Source organism: Dama dama, chromosome 10 (assembly GCF_033118175.1).
Source record: "Dama dama isolate Ldn47 chromosome 10, ASM3311817v1, whole genome shotgun sequence".
Classification (NCBI taxonomy): Eukaryota; Metazoa; Chordata; class Mammalia; order Artiodactyla; family Cervidae; genus Dama; species Dama dama.
Genome location: NC_083690.1, coordinates 20,632,132 through 20,649,045, shown reverse-complemented (window position 1 = coordinate 20,649,045; position 16,914 = coordinate 20,632,132). Strand labels below are relative to the sequence as shown.

General features: G+C 37.6%; 1 protein-coding gene across 1 annotated transcript in view; it reads right to left on the bottom strand.

The window, feature by feature from the left end:
• Positions 1-16,914, bottom strand: part of LOC133063215 (phospholipid-transporting ATPase ABCA3-like) — a 215,743-nt gene that overhangs the window by 73,853 nt on the left and 124,976 nt on the right. Inside the window, exons 19-22 of the mRNA XM_061152338.1 lie at positions 8,766-9,012; positions 8,412-8,616; positions 3,773-3,992; positions 1,782-1,946 (exon numbers count right to left, since the gene is read on the bottom strand). Of these exons, the coding sequence (XP_061008321.1) occupies positions 1,782-1,946; positions 3,773-3,992; positions 8,412-8,616; positions 8,766-9,012 (837 nt within the window). The remainder of the gene's footprint in view (positions 1-1,781; positions 1,947-3,772; positions 3,993-8,411; positions 8,617-8,765; positions 9,013-16,914) is intronic.

Here is a 16,914-nt window from a genome sequence, read left to right as displayed (position 1 = left end):
AACAGCAAAGGATACTGAGATATGCTATAACCTGGATAAACCTTAAAAACAGTATCATAAATGAAAGAACAAAGACACAAAATAACTCTAATGATATAAATTAATATATAATGATATAAATATATGAAATATTCAGAAATACCAAATATTTTGAGGCAGTAGGTTTATTAGTGGATATTGGGCTGGACATGAAAATGAGGCTTGACTGTAAACAGGCATAAGGGGTCTTTTTCAGATGATGGAAATATTCTAATGTTAGACTGTGATAATGATTGCACAACTTTATAGACTTTTTAAAAGCAATGAATATGAAATTAATTAATGAATTAAATCTGATGACTGGTAAGTAAATAATAGCTCAATAGAGCTGTTTTTAAAAAGCAGAGAGAGAAATTTATAGTGCAAATATGATACAAACTAAAATGTGACATAATTTTTGTTATTCAGAAATTGTAAGAAAATATAATCAATTTGTCTTTGTTGTTGTTGTTCAGTAGCTAGGTCAAGTCCGACTCTTTGTGACTCCCTGGACTGGAGCACGCCAGGCTTCTCTCTTTCACTATTCCCTGGAGTTTGCTCAAACTCATGTTCATTGAGTCAATGATGCCATCCAACCATCTTATCCTCTATTGTCCCTTTCTCCTCCTGCCCTCAATCTTTCCCAGCATCAGGGTCTTTTCCAATGAGTTGGCTCCTCGCATTAGATGACAAAGCGTTGGAGCTTGAGCTTCAGCATCAGTCCTGATGAATATTCAGGGTTGATTTCCTTTAGAGTGACTGGTTTGATCTCCTTGCAGTTCAAGAGACTCTCAAGAGTATTCTCTAGCACCACAATTGAAAAACATCAGTTCTTTGGCCCTCAGCCTTCTTTATGGTCCAACTCTCACATCCATATATGATTACTGGAAAAACCATAGTTTTGACCCTACAGACCTTTGTTGGCAAAGTGATGTCTCTACTTTTTAATACACTGTCTAGGTTTGCCATAGCTTTCCTTCCAAGGAGCAAGCATCTTTTAATTTCATGACTGCAGTCACTGTCCACAGTGATTTTAATAATTATATTTAATCTTGCACTGATTTAGTCAAATACCATTACATTTCCCTTTTTGTGGCTGCATATAAGTTATTTGGTTCCAGAACAAACTGCACACACACACACATACACACACACACACACACAGTATACAAATTTACAAACAGGAAATATGCTAATTACTACTCAATTTTTAGAGTAAATAGTAAATGTACTCATTATTTGTCAGTTCTTAGAATTAATCTGAAATATAAAATCAGCCTAAAATATGGAAAATTTAATATAATACTTTTATTTTTTCCTGATTTTGATCTGGCTGTGCATTTACCTTTATCTTGATACTTAAAACCTAGAGTCCCAAGGAACTACTTAATTTTCATTTTAAGTAAAGCATTCAGTTTCCTCATTATAAAATTGGGATAATAGTAGCTGACTTGTAGGGTACTGTGAAGATTCAAGATAATGTATGTAAAGCTCCTTTCACATTATAGGTGAGTAGTAACTCATTCTAAGTTACATCTGGCGATGGCTTCATGAAATTTATTGTGGATTTTATTTTGAGGCTTCATTTCCGCCCCCCTCCCCAGACAGTGAAAATAACTTTGGTACAGAAAAGCACTCAAATCAGCAAGTCTTACTGTCTCTGTTGAAAGAAGGACAGGTTTCTCTTTATCTTCCACAATTCAGGCTTGAATGTGGAAATCTAGAAAGATTTTTAAGGACTTGGGAGAACTGCATATACTCACATGAATCACTGCAGTCCACATAGATGTTTTGAAATTGGTTGGCACACAGTTTTTTCACCTCATGGTCATCAAAGAATTTGCTGATACTCATTGCAAAGTTGTAACTAGGAAGCACCATTAATGCATTATTCATTAAGGTTCTTGTGAAATCAGAAATGTCATCATCTATGATTAAAAAGATGATAGATTAGCTTTCAGTTACAAGGCAGTGACTCTCCCATAACAACAAAGATGATCAGAGGATTTCCTAAGATGATCAGAGGATTACCAGTCTAGTAGATCATCTTTGAGAAAACACTAGTTACTAAGTCATGAAGTTTCTTCATCTTCATAGTTTGTAGTATGGATTTGTCAGTTACAGATTTTAAAAGAAGACTTTTGCTAACAGTATTTCCTAAGGTCTGTCTTCCACCATCTTTATGGGTGGGTCTGCTATTAAAATCCCTACCTTGGCTTGGCCTTAGACCTTACCTTTGTTCCCTGTGCAGCCTGAAAAATGGAAAATCATGGGATTGTGAATATTCCTTTGTTGTTGGCCTCTGAAATTTCTTGAGAGATAAATGATGTGTTTAAAAAGTTTGAATAATTTTTTGTCCAACATACATTGTTATTTTAAGTAGGAGGGCAATTTGCCTTCCAGAATCCTCCATTTTTCTGGACATGGCAGTCTCCACTGAATTTCTCATTGCTAAGTTCAATAGCCTCTTTGTCATATTTCTTTTATTTTTCACTTTGAACCAATACTCTACCCTTTTCCACTGTACTTTCTGCCCTGGGAGGATTATCTGTGTAGAATAAATCAAAGGACTTCTTTGCTCTCTGGCTCTTAGTTGGCCTAAGCAAGGCCCATAGCAAGCCCTGACTGGAGAGAGGAAGGTTTCACTAGTATGTTCACTTTGTGAAAATTTATTAAGCTATACATTTATGGTCTCTGCACTTTTCTGAATGCAAGTTATATTTCAATAAAAAGTAAATATGAGAAATACATTCTTGAAAAGCTCTGTGCTTACAGTCCTCTGTAGGGTGAATATAACGATAGAGTATGTTACAATAGAATGTGGTTCCCTGACACCCTTGGAAATAATGGAATTCTACAAAGTAGAAGTCAGGTGGCAGAACTTAACTATTAGAAGCAAGGTAGGAACCATTACTACAATAAGTAACAGGGACAGTCCATAAAATCATACTCCAGGAGAAGAGTCTTCATTATTAGAAACTGGAATTCGTAAAACCCATATTATCGGGGAGGGCTGAGTTGATTAATATAGCTCAAAATTCATGGTTATAGAGAAATTCAACAAAGGGATATTCTAGAAGCAAACAAAACAAATCTTATTGGTGATAGTCACCACCAGCAACAGCATGTCTTTAAATTTCATAACCAGAAAAGGGAGAACCTACTCCTGATACTCTTTTGAAATCAGAGAAACTGGTTTAATGATGACTACATTTGTTGTCTATTTGTTTCCTTCTGAAAAACACTCATTAGGAGGTTCAAGATTATGTGCTTCATTAAATTAGGAGGAGTTATACCATAGCACCTTCCACTCTTCAGTCTCACCACCTTGCTCCAAAGTGCTCTTAAGATGTTAAAACTGAAGGATCAAGTCTCAAGAGCATGGTGTGTGGGGGGTGATCTTTCAAAGGACATAAAAATTGGCACAGGTGTGCTTTAATCTTTTAATCTTTAATTTTCTAACTTTTTTTTTTTTTTTTTGGTCATGAGGCTAGAATGATACTGAATCCATCGCCTTCAGAGGGCTTAGTGTCTCTCTTGTCCTCTCGCCCACTTTCTCTTTCCCTTCCCCTCTCTCTCAACCTCTGTTTCTCACATATATGTTCAATAAGCATTTGCTGACTCCAAAGAGCACAAGTTTTCAGCTTCCTGGAAAGTAAGTGTTTGGCAATTAATATTTTTATCCTCCAGCTCTTTCACCATCATTTATTTAATACTTTTCCTGGAGAAAGGAAAAATTGTGTGAAGTCCTTACCATAGAATTTCATTATGATGTGAATGACGATACTGAACACAGTTGAAAAGTAGTTAAAGAGGGTGAGCTTGATGTAGGCAGCAGTACTACTAGAAAACAGGAGGCTTCCAAGATACATGAGAGGAACAACGGACCAACCATACAGCATAAAGATCATCATTGTGTCCAGAAAATGGAAGTTTGCAACAAAGGCATCCACTCCGCAGTATACGAACACTCCCTGAGACAGAGTGCAGAGGCAAAGAGCAAGGTGAAGGACATCGTATAACAAGTTGTCAAGCCAGAGAACTTAGAAAACAGCAAGCACGGCCTTCATTGGTGCATAGATTCGTTACTTAAGCAATTTTACCCATTAAAAATAAGCCTGAAGTGAGCAATCTCGTTTTCAATAGAGGACTCTCATGAACAGAATGACTATATTTCCTTCCTCTTTTTTTTCCTTTTGGAAGAGCATCACTTTGTAGCACTCTCATGATTAAAATTAAATTAACTATGTCTACAGTAAGCCCAACTCTGAATTTTCCCAGAACAAAAGTGATCTAGTGCATAGATGATGTCTCTAGAGATTTTCTCTGGATGAAAGCATGTGCATGTATGCACTTTTACCCTACCACATCACTCTGCTTGATACGCACCCCCCTCCCAAATTATATGTAACTATTTTATGTTGTTAAGTTAATCATGTTCCCATTATGGCTTGCAATTGTAATTATCTTTTATTTTTTGTCTGACTATTGATTGTGGAAACTGATAAACCTCTTTTGCTATTGTGATTATGTAACTATTACTCACTTAATACCATTGTATGAATGGTCAACAGAAAAATAATAGAACTCTGTATCACCAGAACTAGGATCTACTAGAAAAACCTGTAATTACTTTTTAAAATCCAGATACAAAGCAGAATTATCTTTAAATTTTTTGAAAAATATAAATACTCAGGTATTGCTTTTTTTCCCCAGAACTCCAGCTATGTTTCTAATGAGCAGTCATATTTAAAACCAATTGGACTATATGATGATCTTTTATCTAGTTTGTTTTACTTTCTCTATTTCATATTCAGTGCTCCCCATTTCATTTAGTTTATGTACTTCAGTTTCTCCATCTCTCTTTTTTTTTTTTTTGATGTTCTTTCTCAGCCTTTATCAAGTGTAGTAGAAAAGCTTTTGTATACATATATAAAAACATGTATAACATATTACATTATAATCATAATACATAAATATATTAAAAAAAGATTTTCTCTGTGGCTGCTATAGTATTATGCAATCTCTTTGCATCACACCTCACATTTAGACTGTCTCCTGGCTCCACTCTCTACCCCCAGGCCTTTTACATCTATCTCAGGAACTCAAGGACATCCTCTTTCAATCACTTCTCGTTCCATTTGAGAATCAGACAGGGAAGCATAAATTTAGAGTGGGCAGATTAGGAAAAAGGGAACCTCTAGAACTATTAAGAAGATAATTTTCTAATAACCTATATGGTAATTATTGGTAACTATAATATCTCTAAAGATAGCAAGTTTGACCCTTTTGAATTATTTATCAGGGCCACTAATAAACAGAAAGAGTTAACTAAGAATAGCCACATTACAACACTGTGATGCTTTTGGAAGTAATTTATACTTAAGCAATAATGTTTAAAGAAAATATATGAAGAGGATCAGCAATCTTGGGTGAAAACCAGCTTTAACTATAGATTAACTACTTAATCCAAGTAAGAGAAGTAAAAAGAGTATAGTCAGCAGGAAACCACAGGTAACCTAGAAGCAGCTTCATTCCAAGGCTTATAATGCTTAGGGATATCTTAAATTAGAACTATTCCAAAGAAAATTTAAATTTCTACTTGGAAATATGAAGACACACCCTACTTTTAGATAGAATCTGACCCAACATAGTAAGAAAGTAAACTCTCCCCAAATTACTCTCCATAAAAATAGCAACAAGATTTAAAAAAATTAGATAAGCTGATTTTACAGATTACATGTAAACAAACAAAACATATCAAGATAGCCAGGGAATTCTGCAGAAGAAGGTTAATGAGGGAAGTGAGGAAGGTCAATCCATAAAAATAATTAAATATATTATAAAACTACCATAATTAAAACAGATTTGTAGAGGCATATTATAGACACATCAATGGAATATAGTAAAGAATACAAAGTGAGAGTGAAAGTGAAAGTCGCTCAGTTGTGTGTCTGACTCTTGGCGACCTGATGGATTATACAGCCCATGGAATTCTCCAGGCCAGAATATTGGAGAGGGTAGCCTTTCCCTTTTCCAGTAGATCTTCCCAACCTAGGGATTGAATCCAGAACTCCTACATTGCAGGCGGATTCTTTACCAGCTGAGCCACAAGGGAAGCCCTAAGATACTTAATATTGTTAAATTATAGCATCTTGCCTCCTCTTGTTGGGTCCAAGAATAAATCTAACTGGTGGCTTTTTACAGAACTAGAGCAGAGTGAGGGAGTGTCTCATTTAAAACAACAAGGGATAGCCAAGTCAGATAAATAAGCAAAGCTGAGAACCCATGGAGAACTCCATCTGAGAACCATGAAAGGGAATTTTGGGAGGGGGAGAGCGAGACAGAAAGAGAAGAGGAGAGAGAGAGAGAGAGAGAAACCCATACACACACACACACACACACACATACACACACAGAACAAGCACTACCAGGCAAAAAGGATACAGAAGATATAAAGTAAAGTATGATGTTAAGACAGACAGAACTGCATATATGAGAGTAGAAATAAGTTTAAAGTACATTATTCAGGATGACTGTGAATATATAAATTACAATACACTGAAGTAAGGCTAACTAGGGTTATGAAATTGGGTGAAATTGGATAAGTAAATTAGATCTGTGAGTCTTAATTTCCTTGACTATAAATATGGTGAATTAATCACTTCAGACTTGAATGTTTTTGAATGATATAACACACACACACACACACACACACACACACACACACAAACATATGGCAAATAACTCCTCATGAACCATAAATGGCAATATTGCTCTAAGTATTAATAATGGATGGTCTTATTTATAGATCAATTAACCAGGAAATGGCAACTGGGTGTGCCAGTCAAGTTTAAAGAACCAGAGAAAGAATGGATCCTTGGCATGGAGATGAGAAGATGCAGGGGTTTTTCTTATTGATTTCAATACTGCATTACATAGAGGGGAGATAGTAAAGAGATTGTGCTTAGATCAACTCCCCTATTCTTGTGGCAAAAGATGAGAACTGTGGCCCTCAAAAAGGATGGTGGTCTCCCCTAGTTATGCTAGTTGGCTAGTTAGCTGTGAGAAGAAACTGGCACTGAGAATGCCGGCCAGAGTCTTGCACTGTGACAAGAAAGTGCTGCTCTGCTCTTTCAGCTTTGGGGCACCTCTGTATACACTATTTGCTCACCGCTCCCATCTATGCCTCAACTGTTCCAGCCTCTGGTCCCTGCTGAGGAGCTGTTACACCTGGTGGGATGCAGCTCTCCTTCATAACTAAGCCTAGGGCTCCAAACTGATCAAAAGTTTCTCCTTTTTCCTCAAAAAACTAATTTTACCTTTCCATGGTATGTATAGTTTGAATTAGGACTTGGTAGCTCATCCTTTATAGTAGAATTAGCCACCTATTTTATATGTCCATTGCTGAACAGTGAACTATTTGAGGGCTGAGACATTGTCCTACTCGTATTTAAGTCCACCATACCTCTGGTAGCCACTCGCTATGGTGGCTCAGATAGTAAATTATCTGCCTGCGGTGCAAGAGGCCCGGGTTCAATCCTTGGGCAGAGAAGATCTCCTGGAGGAGAAAATGGCAACCCACTCCAGTATCTTGTCTGCAGAGTTCCATGGACAGAGGAGCCTGGTGAGCTACAGTCCATAGGGTCGGAAAGAGTCAGACACAACTGAGCGACCAACACTTTCACTTTCTTTTATAACTTTTGTACATAAAAAAACCTTACCTCCTTTACTCATGTGTCTATCCCTTTAGTAACTATACAACTTCACATCTACCTCATCCTCAGATATGCATACAAAGTAAAAGACATTGCTAAGTTCACTAATGAGAAAATCATTACATTAAAGGACACTGTAACATCCTTACAAGCTTGCTCTTTAGTCTCAATATCTAAAATTGGGTGTCTGAGTCAAAGTTAGTTCTGCTTTGCAGATCTAGCCATTTTGGATTTGGGGCATGAATGGGAGACTACTGTGAATAGTAACAGAAAGCCTCGCTTAAGTCATGATTCTAAATTGCTACAGTCCAGTTTTATCAGAGAGCTCAGCATTGGGAATTAGTGGCAGTGAATTATCTATATGATTAGTGAGGGATAAGTAACAAGTAATAGCCCTTTTCCCTTTAGTTTTGGGCCCTGGGCATTATGCTGAGCAATTACATGGGAAGCCAATTCAAGAGAGACTTTTCAAAGAAAAGTAATTTTTTTCCAATTGAAAGAACATAAGGTAGTACACTTCCATAATGAGGTTTTCACAATATATTCTCTGGCATAATAAGCCAAAGTAGTTTCAAATTTCTTCAAGTTTTATTTCAGGATACAATTAATTGAATAGAAATTTCCTGTGGGAGACATAAAAAAATAAGCCTTTGTGCAAATTCAGCTAACACTCACCAGTAGGAAGCAGCAGGTAATGGAGAAGTAGATGAGATCCCAGAGCAAAGCAGAGAGCCAGTAAGTCAGTAAATAGACTCCACTCACAAACTGGATGTGCTTTGCCTTAGTGGTTCTCTCGGTCACTGTCTGAACGCAAAAACTACCAATCACAACAGCCAGGCCAAAAGCCAAACATAATACTACTTGTGATCCACTTGTAGGCCTATGGAAAATGAAATAAAAGATGGAATAAATAATGAAATAAAAGTATAAAATGCTAATTTCAGTAGTTATTTTCAAATATACATTGCTACTTAACAAGGATATATATTAAGGCTCAATTCCAGTAAAAGGAAAGTCAAGCATACATACACTGTGTTAGAACCGTAACGAGGGAGAGGTTGAGGCTTGTTGGAGACTTTAATGGAGGCATTGGGGCCAGAAACTGACATGAAAAGAACATTGTCGAACACTGCTAGGGATGTTGCAGCTGAGTGGTATGCCTCATTATTGAAAAAAATAGTAAATACTGTATTGTTTTTCTCAACCTCAATGGAAAATGCAATCAGGGAGAAGTCACGATACTCTTTACTTTCCTTTATGTATTTCATTACATTACCTAGAATAAAGAAAGAAATTGATTAGTCAGTATGTAATAAGTCACCTACTACTTACGTCAAAGTCAAAACTTTTTCCCATTGTCTCTTCCCTTTTCAATTCCCACAATGGCTACTTCAAATTTCCTCAAGAATTCTGCACCATCAGTAATCCCTACTATAAGTTTACAACTTGAAAAAACAGTAAACTACTAAGAATTTCTTGCTCTATTCTTGTCTAAAACAAACATAGTTTTTTTTTTTTTTCAAAATTGTTTTGGTTCTTCTAGGTCATTTACATTTCCTCATACATTTGAGGATTGACTTGTCCATTTCAGCAAAAAAGTCTGCTGAAATTTTGATAAGAATTGTGTTGACTGTATAGATCCACTTGGGGAAATTTTCTATCTTAATGATATTCAGTATTCCAATCCATGATATGGAATATCTCTTCATGTATCTAGAACATTAATTTTCTTCAGAAGTGTTTGTAACTTTCAGTGTACAAGTCTCGCACCTCTTCTTACATTTATTTGTATGTACATTATTCTTTTTGATGCTGTTGTGAGTTTTGGTATTCTGTGTCCTCACCCCAGCCCTTTAATCTTTCATCTAAGTTAGATTTTAAAAATTCCAGTCTGAAAAACCTCTGCCTTTTGACTGGATTGTTTAATGCATTTATATTTAATATAATTACTGATATTCTAGTATTTATAACTGACATTTTGCTTTGTGTTTTCTATATGTCTTATCTCCTTTTTGTTCTTCTATTATGCAAGTATGCATTTTGTGTTAAATACATATTTTATAGTGTACCAGTTGTTGGTATCAATAATAAATGGACCATTGTCAGCAAAGTGATGTCACTGCTTTTTAATATACTGTCTAGGTTTATCATAGCTTTCCTTCCAAGGAGCAAATGTCTTTTAATTTCAACGCTGCAGTCACCATCCACAGACTTTGGAGCCCAAGAAAATAAAATCTGTCACTGCTTCCACTTTTTATGTTTTCTGTTTTCTTTTTATGTTTCTTTTTACTATTTCACTTTTCTTATTTGCTGTGAAGTGATGAGAGAGATGCCATGATCATATTCTTTTGAATGTTGAATTCAAGCCAGTTTTTTCACTCTCCCCTTTTACCCTCTTCAAGAGGTTCTTTAGCACCTCTCAATTTCTACCATTAGAGTGGTATCATCTACATATCTGAGTTGCTAATATTTCTCCTAGCAATCCTGATTCCAGCTCGTGATTCAGCCAGCTTGGCATTTCACATGGTGTATTCTGTATAGAAGTTTAACAAGCAGGGTGACAATATACAGCCCCAACATGCTCCTTTCCCAATGTGAGCCTGTCAGTTGTTCTTGTCTGGTTCTAACTGTTACTTCTTGACCTGCATACAGGTATCTTAGGAGACAGGTAAGGTGGTCTGGTACTCCAATCTCTTTAAGAATTTTCCAAAGTTTGTTGTGATCCACAGTCAAAGGCTTTAGCATAGTCAATGAACCAGAAGTAGATGTTTTTCTGGAATTCCTTTGCTTTCTCTCTGATCAAACGAATGTTGGCAATTTGATCTCTGGTTCCTCTGCTATTTCTAAACCCAGCTTGTTCACCTGGAACTTCTTGGTTCATGTACTGCTGAAGCCTAGATTAAAGGATTTTGAGCATTACCTTGGTCTCATGTGAGATGAGTGCAATTTTGTGGTAGTTTGAACATTCTTTGACATTGTTCTTCTTTGGGATTGGAATGAAAGCTGATGGTTTCCAGCCCTGTGGCCACTGCTGAGTTTTCTAAATTTGCTGACATATTGAGTGTAGCATTTCAACAGCATCATCTTTTAGGATTTGAAATAGCTCAGCTGGAATTCCATCACTCCACTAACTTTGTTTGTAGAAATTCTTCCTAAGGCCCACTTGACTTCACACTCCAAGATATCTGGCTCTAGGGGAGTGATCACACCATCATGGTTATCTGGGTCATTAAGATCTTTTTTGTATAGCTCTTTTGTGTAGTTTTGCCACCTTTTTTAAATCTCTTCTGCTTCTGTTTGATTCTTACCATTTCTGTCCTTTATCATGCCCATCTTTGCATGGAATATTCCCTTGATATCTCTAATTTTCTTGAATAGATCTATAGTCTTTCCCATTCTCTAGTTTTCCTTTATTTCTTTCCATTGTTCATTTAAGAAAACCTTTTTTAAATCTCTCCTTGCTATCCTCTGGAACTCTTCATTCAGTTGGGTTATTTTTCCCATTCTCCCTTGCCTTTCACTTCTCTTCTTTCCTTTCCTCAGCTATTTGTAAAAGCCTCCTCAATCAACCACTTTGACTTCTTGCATTTCTTTTCCTTTGGGATGGTTTTGATCACTGCCTCATGTACAATATTATGAACCTCCATCCATAGTTCTTCAGGCACTCTGTCTACCAGATCCAATCCTTTAAATCGAATTCATCACCTTCACTGTGTAATCACAATGGATTTGATTTAGGTCATACCTGAATGACTTAGTGGTTTTTCCTACCTTCTTCAATTTAAGTCTGAATTTTGCAGTAAGAAGCTCATGGTCTGAGCCACAGTCAACTCTAGGTCTTATTTCTGACTGTACAGAATATCTCCTACTTCCACTGCAACAGAAACACATTAGGATCTCTGAAGACAAAAGCAATATCTGGACATTTGTATTTTTCAAAAAATTCCAAGGTAATTCTGACATGCATCTGGATTTTAAGAAGTGATTACAGGTTTTTCTATTAAATGTTAGTTTTAGTGATATACAATTCTATTATTCTCTATTGACCAATCATGATACAGTTGTATTAAGTAAATAATACTAATAGTGACATAATCACAATAATAGAAGATGTTTATCAGCTTTCACAATCAATAGCCAAACCAAAAAAATAAAAGATAATTATATTGCAAGTCATAATGGGAACATGATTAACCTAATGATATAGAATAATTACACACAATTTGTGGGATTGAGTAGAGTGATGTGGTATGTGCTAAGCTGCTTCAATTGTGTCCAACTCTTAGCAACCCCATGGACTGTAGCCCACCAGGCTCCTCTGTCTCTGGGATTCTCCAGACAAGAACACTGGAGTGGGTTGCCATTTCCTACTCCCGGGGATCTTCCTGACCCAGGGATCAAATCCATTTCTCTTACGCCTCCTGCAGTGGCAGGTGGGTTCTTTACAACTAGCACAACATTGGAAGCCCTAATTATTGATAAGTATCATCCTATTACACTTTTCTTAATTGTTTTGAATTTACTTTGTGTAAGTTTTTTCCTTTTCTTGTGTTTTCTGCCTACAGAAGTTTCTTTAGCATTTGCTGTAAAACAGGTTTGGTGATGCTGAATTCTCTTAACTTTTGCTTGTCTGGAAAGCTTTTGATTTCTCCATCAAATCTGAACAAGAGTTTTGCTGGGTAGAATATTGTTGGTTGTAGTTTCTTCACTTTCATCACTTTAATATATCATGTCATGCACTTCTGGCTTGTAGAGATTCTGTTGAGAAATCAGCTATTAACCTGATGGGAGTTCCATTGCATGCTATTTATCATTTTTCCCTTGTTGCTTTTAATATATTATCTTTGTATTTATATTTTGTCAGTTTGACTACTATGTGTCAGTGTTTCCCTCCATGGTTTTATCTTGCCTGGGACTGTCTGTGCTTCCTGGACTTGGTTAACAATTTCCTTTCCCATGTTAGGGAAGTGTTCAGCTACTATGCCTTCAAATATTTTCTCAAGTCCTTTCTCTCTCTCTTCTCCTTCTGGGACCCCTATAATGTGATTGTTGGTGCAGTTAATGTTGTCTCAGTCATCTCATAAGCTGTCTTCATTTCTTTTCATTCCCCGCCTCCCCCCGCCCCTCCTCCTCATATTCTGTTCCGTGGCAGTGTTTTCCACCATTCTGTCCTCCAGGTCACTTCTCCATTCTTCGGCCTCAGTTATTCTGCTATTGATTCCTTCTAATGTATTGTTCATCTCTATTTGTTTGTTCTTTAGCTCTTGAAGGTCTTTGGTAAACATTTCTTGCATCTTCTCCATTCTGTTTCTGAGATCCTGGGTCATCTTCACTATCACGATTCTGAATTCTTTTCCTGTAAGGTTGTTTATCGCCACTTCATTTAATTGTTATTCTGGGGTTTTATCTTATCCCTTCATCTGGGACATAACTCTGCTTTTTCATCCTGATTAACCTTCTGTCATGTGGCTTTTGTTCTAACACTGTGGAATTGTGGTTCTTCTGGCTTCTTCTGTCTGCCCTTTGGTGGATGAGGCCAAGAAGCTTGTGTAAGCTTCTTGATGGGAGGGACTGGTGATAGGAAAAACTGGGTGTTGCTCTGGTGGGTGTTGCTCAATAAAGCTTTAACACAATTATCTGCTGATGGCTGTGGTTGTGTTCCCTGTTAGTTGTTTAACCTGGGGCAACCCAGCCCTGGGTCTATGGGCTCTGTGGTAGGGTTAATGGTGATCTCCAGGAGTTCTTATACCAAGCAGGGCCTTAAAGGACTGCTGTTGCCAGTGCCTCCATCCTTGTGGTGAGCACTTGCTGACCCATGCCTCCACAGGAGACCCTCCAACACTAGCAGGCAGGTCTGGGTCAGTCTCCTGTGGGGTCGCTGCTCCTTTCCCCTGGGTCTTGGTTACAGCAAGGTGGTTTTGTCCCTCCAAGAGTGAAGTCTCTATTTCTTCCAGTCCTGTGGAAGTCCTATAACCAAATTCTTCTGGCCTTCAACGTCAAATTCCCTGTTGAGTCCCAGTTCCTTTGTCAGATTCCCAGGCTGTGAAGGCTGATGTGGGGCTCAGAACCTTTGCAACAGTGGGAAAGCTTCTTTGGGATTATTGTTCTCCAGTTTGTGGGTCACCCACCCGGCAGGGATTTGATTTTATTGTGATTGTGCCCCTCCTATTATCTCGTGGCTTCTTGTCTTTGGACATGGGTGACTTTTTCTGGTGGTTCCCATGCCCTCCTGTCAACAACTAGTTGTGATTCTGGTCCTCTTAAAGGAGGAGAGAAGTGCACATCCTTCTACTCTGAAATCTTGAACCAGAAGCCCACATTTTTCTTAATCTCCCTGTTTTTAGAGGAGCCCCTTACTTCCTCCCACATCTATGCCTGGCATCCCTGAGCCCGGAGTTCCTCTGATTCTATGGTTCTAACCTCATCTGCACATTGGAACCACTCTTGAAGACTTTTAAATTAATTACTTTTTTAAAGATCTAATATCCAAATACAGTCACATTTTGAGATATTGGAGGTAGGGTTTAGCATATTAATTTTGAAGGGACACAATTTAGCCCATTACTCTTTCTCTTATCATTCTGCTGTTGTTGAAAACTGGGCATATAGGATAGTGTATCAACTCTGGTATCTGAACTTCCCTGTGTGTTGTTACTGTTAATTTTGTTGTTGCTGCTACTCATTTGCTTAATGATTTCTATGGACAGTTCTGTAGATTTTGTACTCTCTACAGTATGCAGCCACTTATTTCTCTGATGAACTTAAAAAAAATTCTGACCTTTAAGCCTGGCTTCTAGGGGTCAGTCTTAAATCAATATAACTTAGCAATTAGCTAAAAGATTCTTTTAAATGTCTAGAGCCAGTAAGTCTACTACCCTTGGCCAAAGAGATCTTTGAACAAAGGCACACCTTCAAATTTCAGGCAGCTTACAAGTCAGCCTCAGCTTTCATTGCTTGCTTGGGTAGGGCCTCAACATCAACTAGAAGTAAGTGACTGGATCCTTCTCATTTCCTAGGTTATTTCTGGCCATGCATACTACCATTCTGAGCTTTCTAGGTCTGCAGGAATATCAGAACTTTAAAGTCCACTGTGGTCATCTAGCTCCCCAGGTATTCCTTTAAAATTGCTTTCTGGGTAAGCTCTTATTTGGCCCAACTGAAAGCACAGCCTTAGCTACCTGTGATGCTATTACCAGTGGATTTCTATTTTTTATTTTATTTTTTTGGATTTCTATTGCTTTAAATAATTCCCTTGGGTTAGGGATTTTCCTAAAGAGTTGAGCCCTAATTTAAATTCAATAGGAATAATGCCTTGGGAATAGAGTTTTTCAAAGAGCTTCTATTTCAGTCAAAGTATTGGCAATCCTCATAAATGGGACTTTTAACAGGGCTCTGAAGAGATTAGCTCTTTCCATCAACTGTGAGGTTCTGGCTTTCATGGATACCACACCACTGAGGGGAGGGAGACCCATAGGAACTGTTGTTATTCAGTCGCTAAGCTGTGTCCAACCCTTTGTAACACTATGAACTGCAGCATGCCAGGATTTCCTGTCCTTCATTATCTTCCAGAGTTTGCTCAAACTCATGTCCATTGAGTCAATGATGCCATCCAACCATCTTATCATCTGTTGTCCTCATCTCCTCTTCCCCTCAGTCTTTCCCAGCATCAGGGTCTTTCCCAGTGAGTCGGCTCTTCACATCATGTGGCCAAAGTATTAGAGCTTCAGCTTCAACATCAGTCCTTCCAATGAATATTCAAGGTTGATTTCCTTTAGGACCGACTGTTTGATCTCCTTGCTGCTGTCCAATGGACTCTCAAGAGGATTCTCCAGCACTGTAGTTTGAAAGCATCAATTCTTCAGTGCTCAGTCTTATTTGCGGTCTAATTCTTACATCAGTACATAACTGCTAGAAAATCCATAGCTAGGAATAGTTCTAAGTTAAAATGCCACAGATTTTGCTATTATTTTTTTTTAAATAGATGTTCAGTAGTTTTAAAAATAGACACTTTTTAGCTTGTTCTGTGCTTTTGCTTAATTTTCAATATTGTAAGTTGGTTGATTTTTAAGAATTATTTTTGAAGTATTTCTGTTGCTTTTGTGGAAGAGTGGACATACAAGAATTCAAAATTCTCCATCCACTAGGTTTTGGACTAATTTATGGGCTTCCCAGGTGGTCCTGTGGTTAAAAAAGCAATGTTTTCCTGTCAATGTAGGAGATGCAAGAGATGCAGGTTTGTGTTAGGGTTCAAAAGGGGCTGGCTCATAGCGTATTGTTTAAAAATAGCCCATTATGGTTACCTGACAAACAAGGGATGAAGTCACAGTGGCCACACTGCCCTGGTGGCATACTGTTTTTTCCTTAAGGTGATATCCTGTTTTTCCCTGCTGGTGCCAGTTTCTCAAGACTATGTGACCACCTGACCACGAGACCCCTCTGACTACATGATCACAAGACCCCAGCTGCAGGCTGAAGATAAACAAAGGCCCCCTCCCTTCAGGGCACAAATTCCCATTGATAGGGTATAAGAAGAGTTGGCTGTAAAGGGAGAGTACTGGTTTCTCTCTAAAGTCAGTCACTTGCTTTCTTCCTATAATAAATCGTTCTCTGCCTGACTGCCTGGCTCATTCTCTTTTTCTCCACACTCGGCTTACAGTTTGATCTCTGGGTTGGGAAGAGTCCCTGGAATAAGAAATGGTAACCCACTATAGTGTTCTTGCCTGGAAAATTCCATGGACACAGGAGCCTGGCGCACTACAGTCCATGGGGTCACAAAGAATTGGACATGACTGAGCACACATGCTTTACACATAAATGGACAGAAAAAAAAAAAAGCTACATAAAAAGGGTTGCTTTTAGCATTTAGAAACATAATGCAGAAAAATTGTTCAGTATATTCACAGTTATGACCAAAAGTAAACACTGAACAAATGAGTATAGCTATTTGTACTATCTTCAAAATAGTAGTTCTGAAAAATCAATCTATTAAGTCTTCAGCCACCTGTTTTTAGAAAGATCAATATTGTAAAGAAGAACCTTCAGATCTTGGAACTATTTTACCCTGTGAGAGCTTAGAGAAACATTTTATATTCTGGTCAGAATACAAATTTGTATGCTAAATTTCACAACAACATAGTATTTTGGCTGTTTTATTCATCCTTTGAAAGGTGATACAATT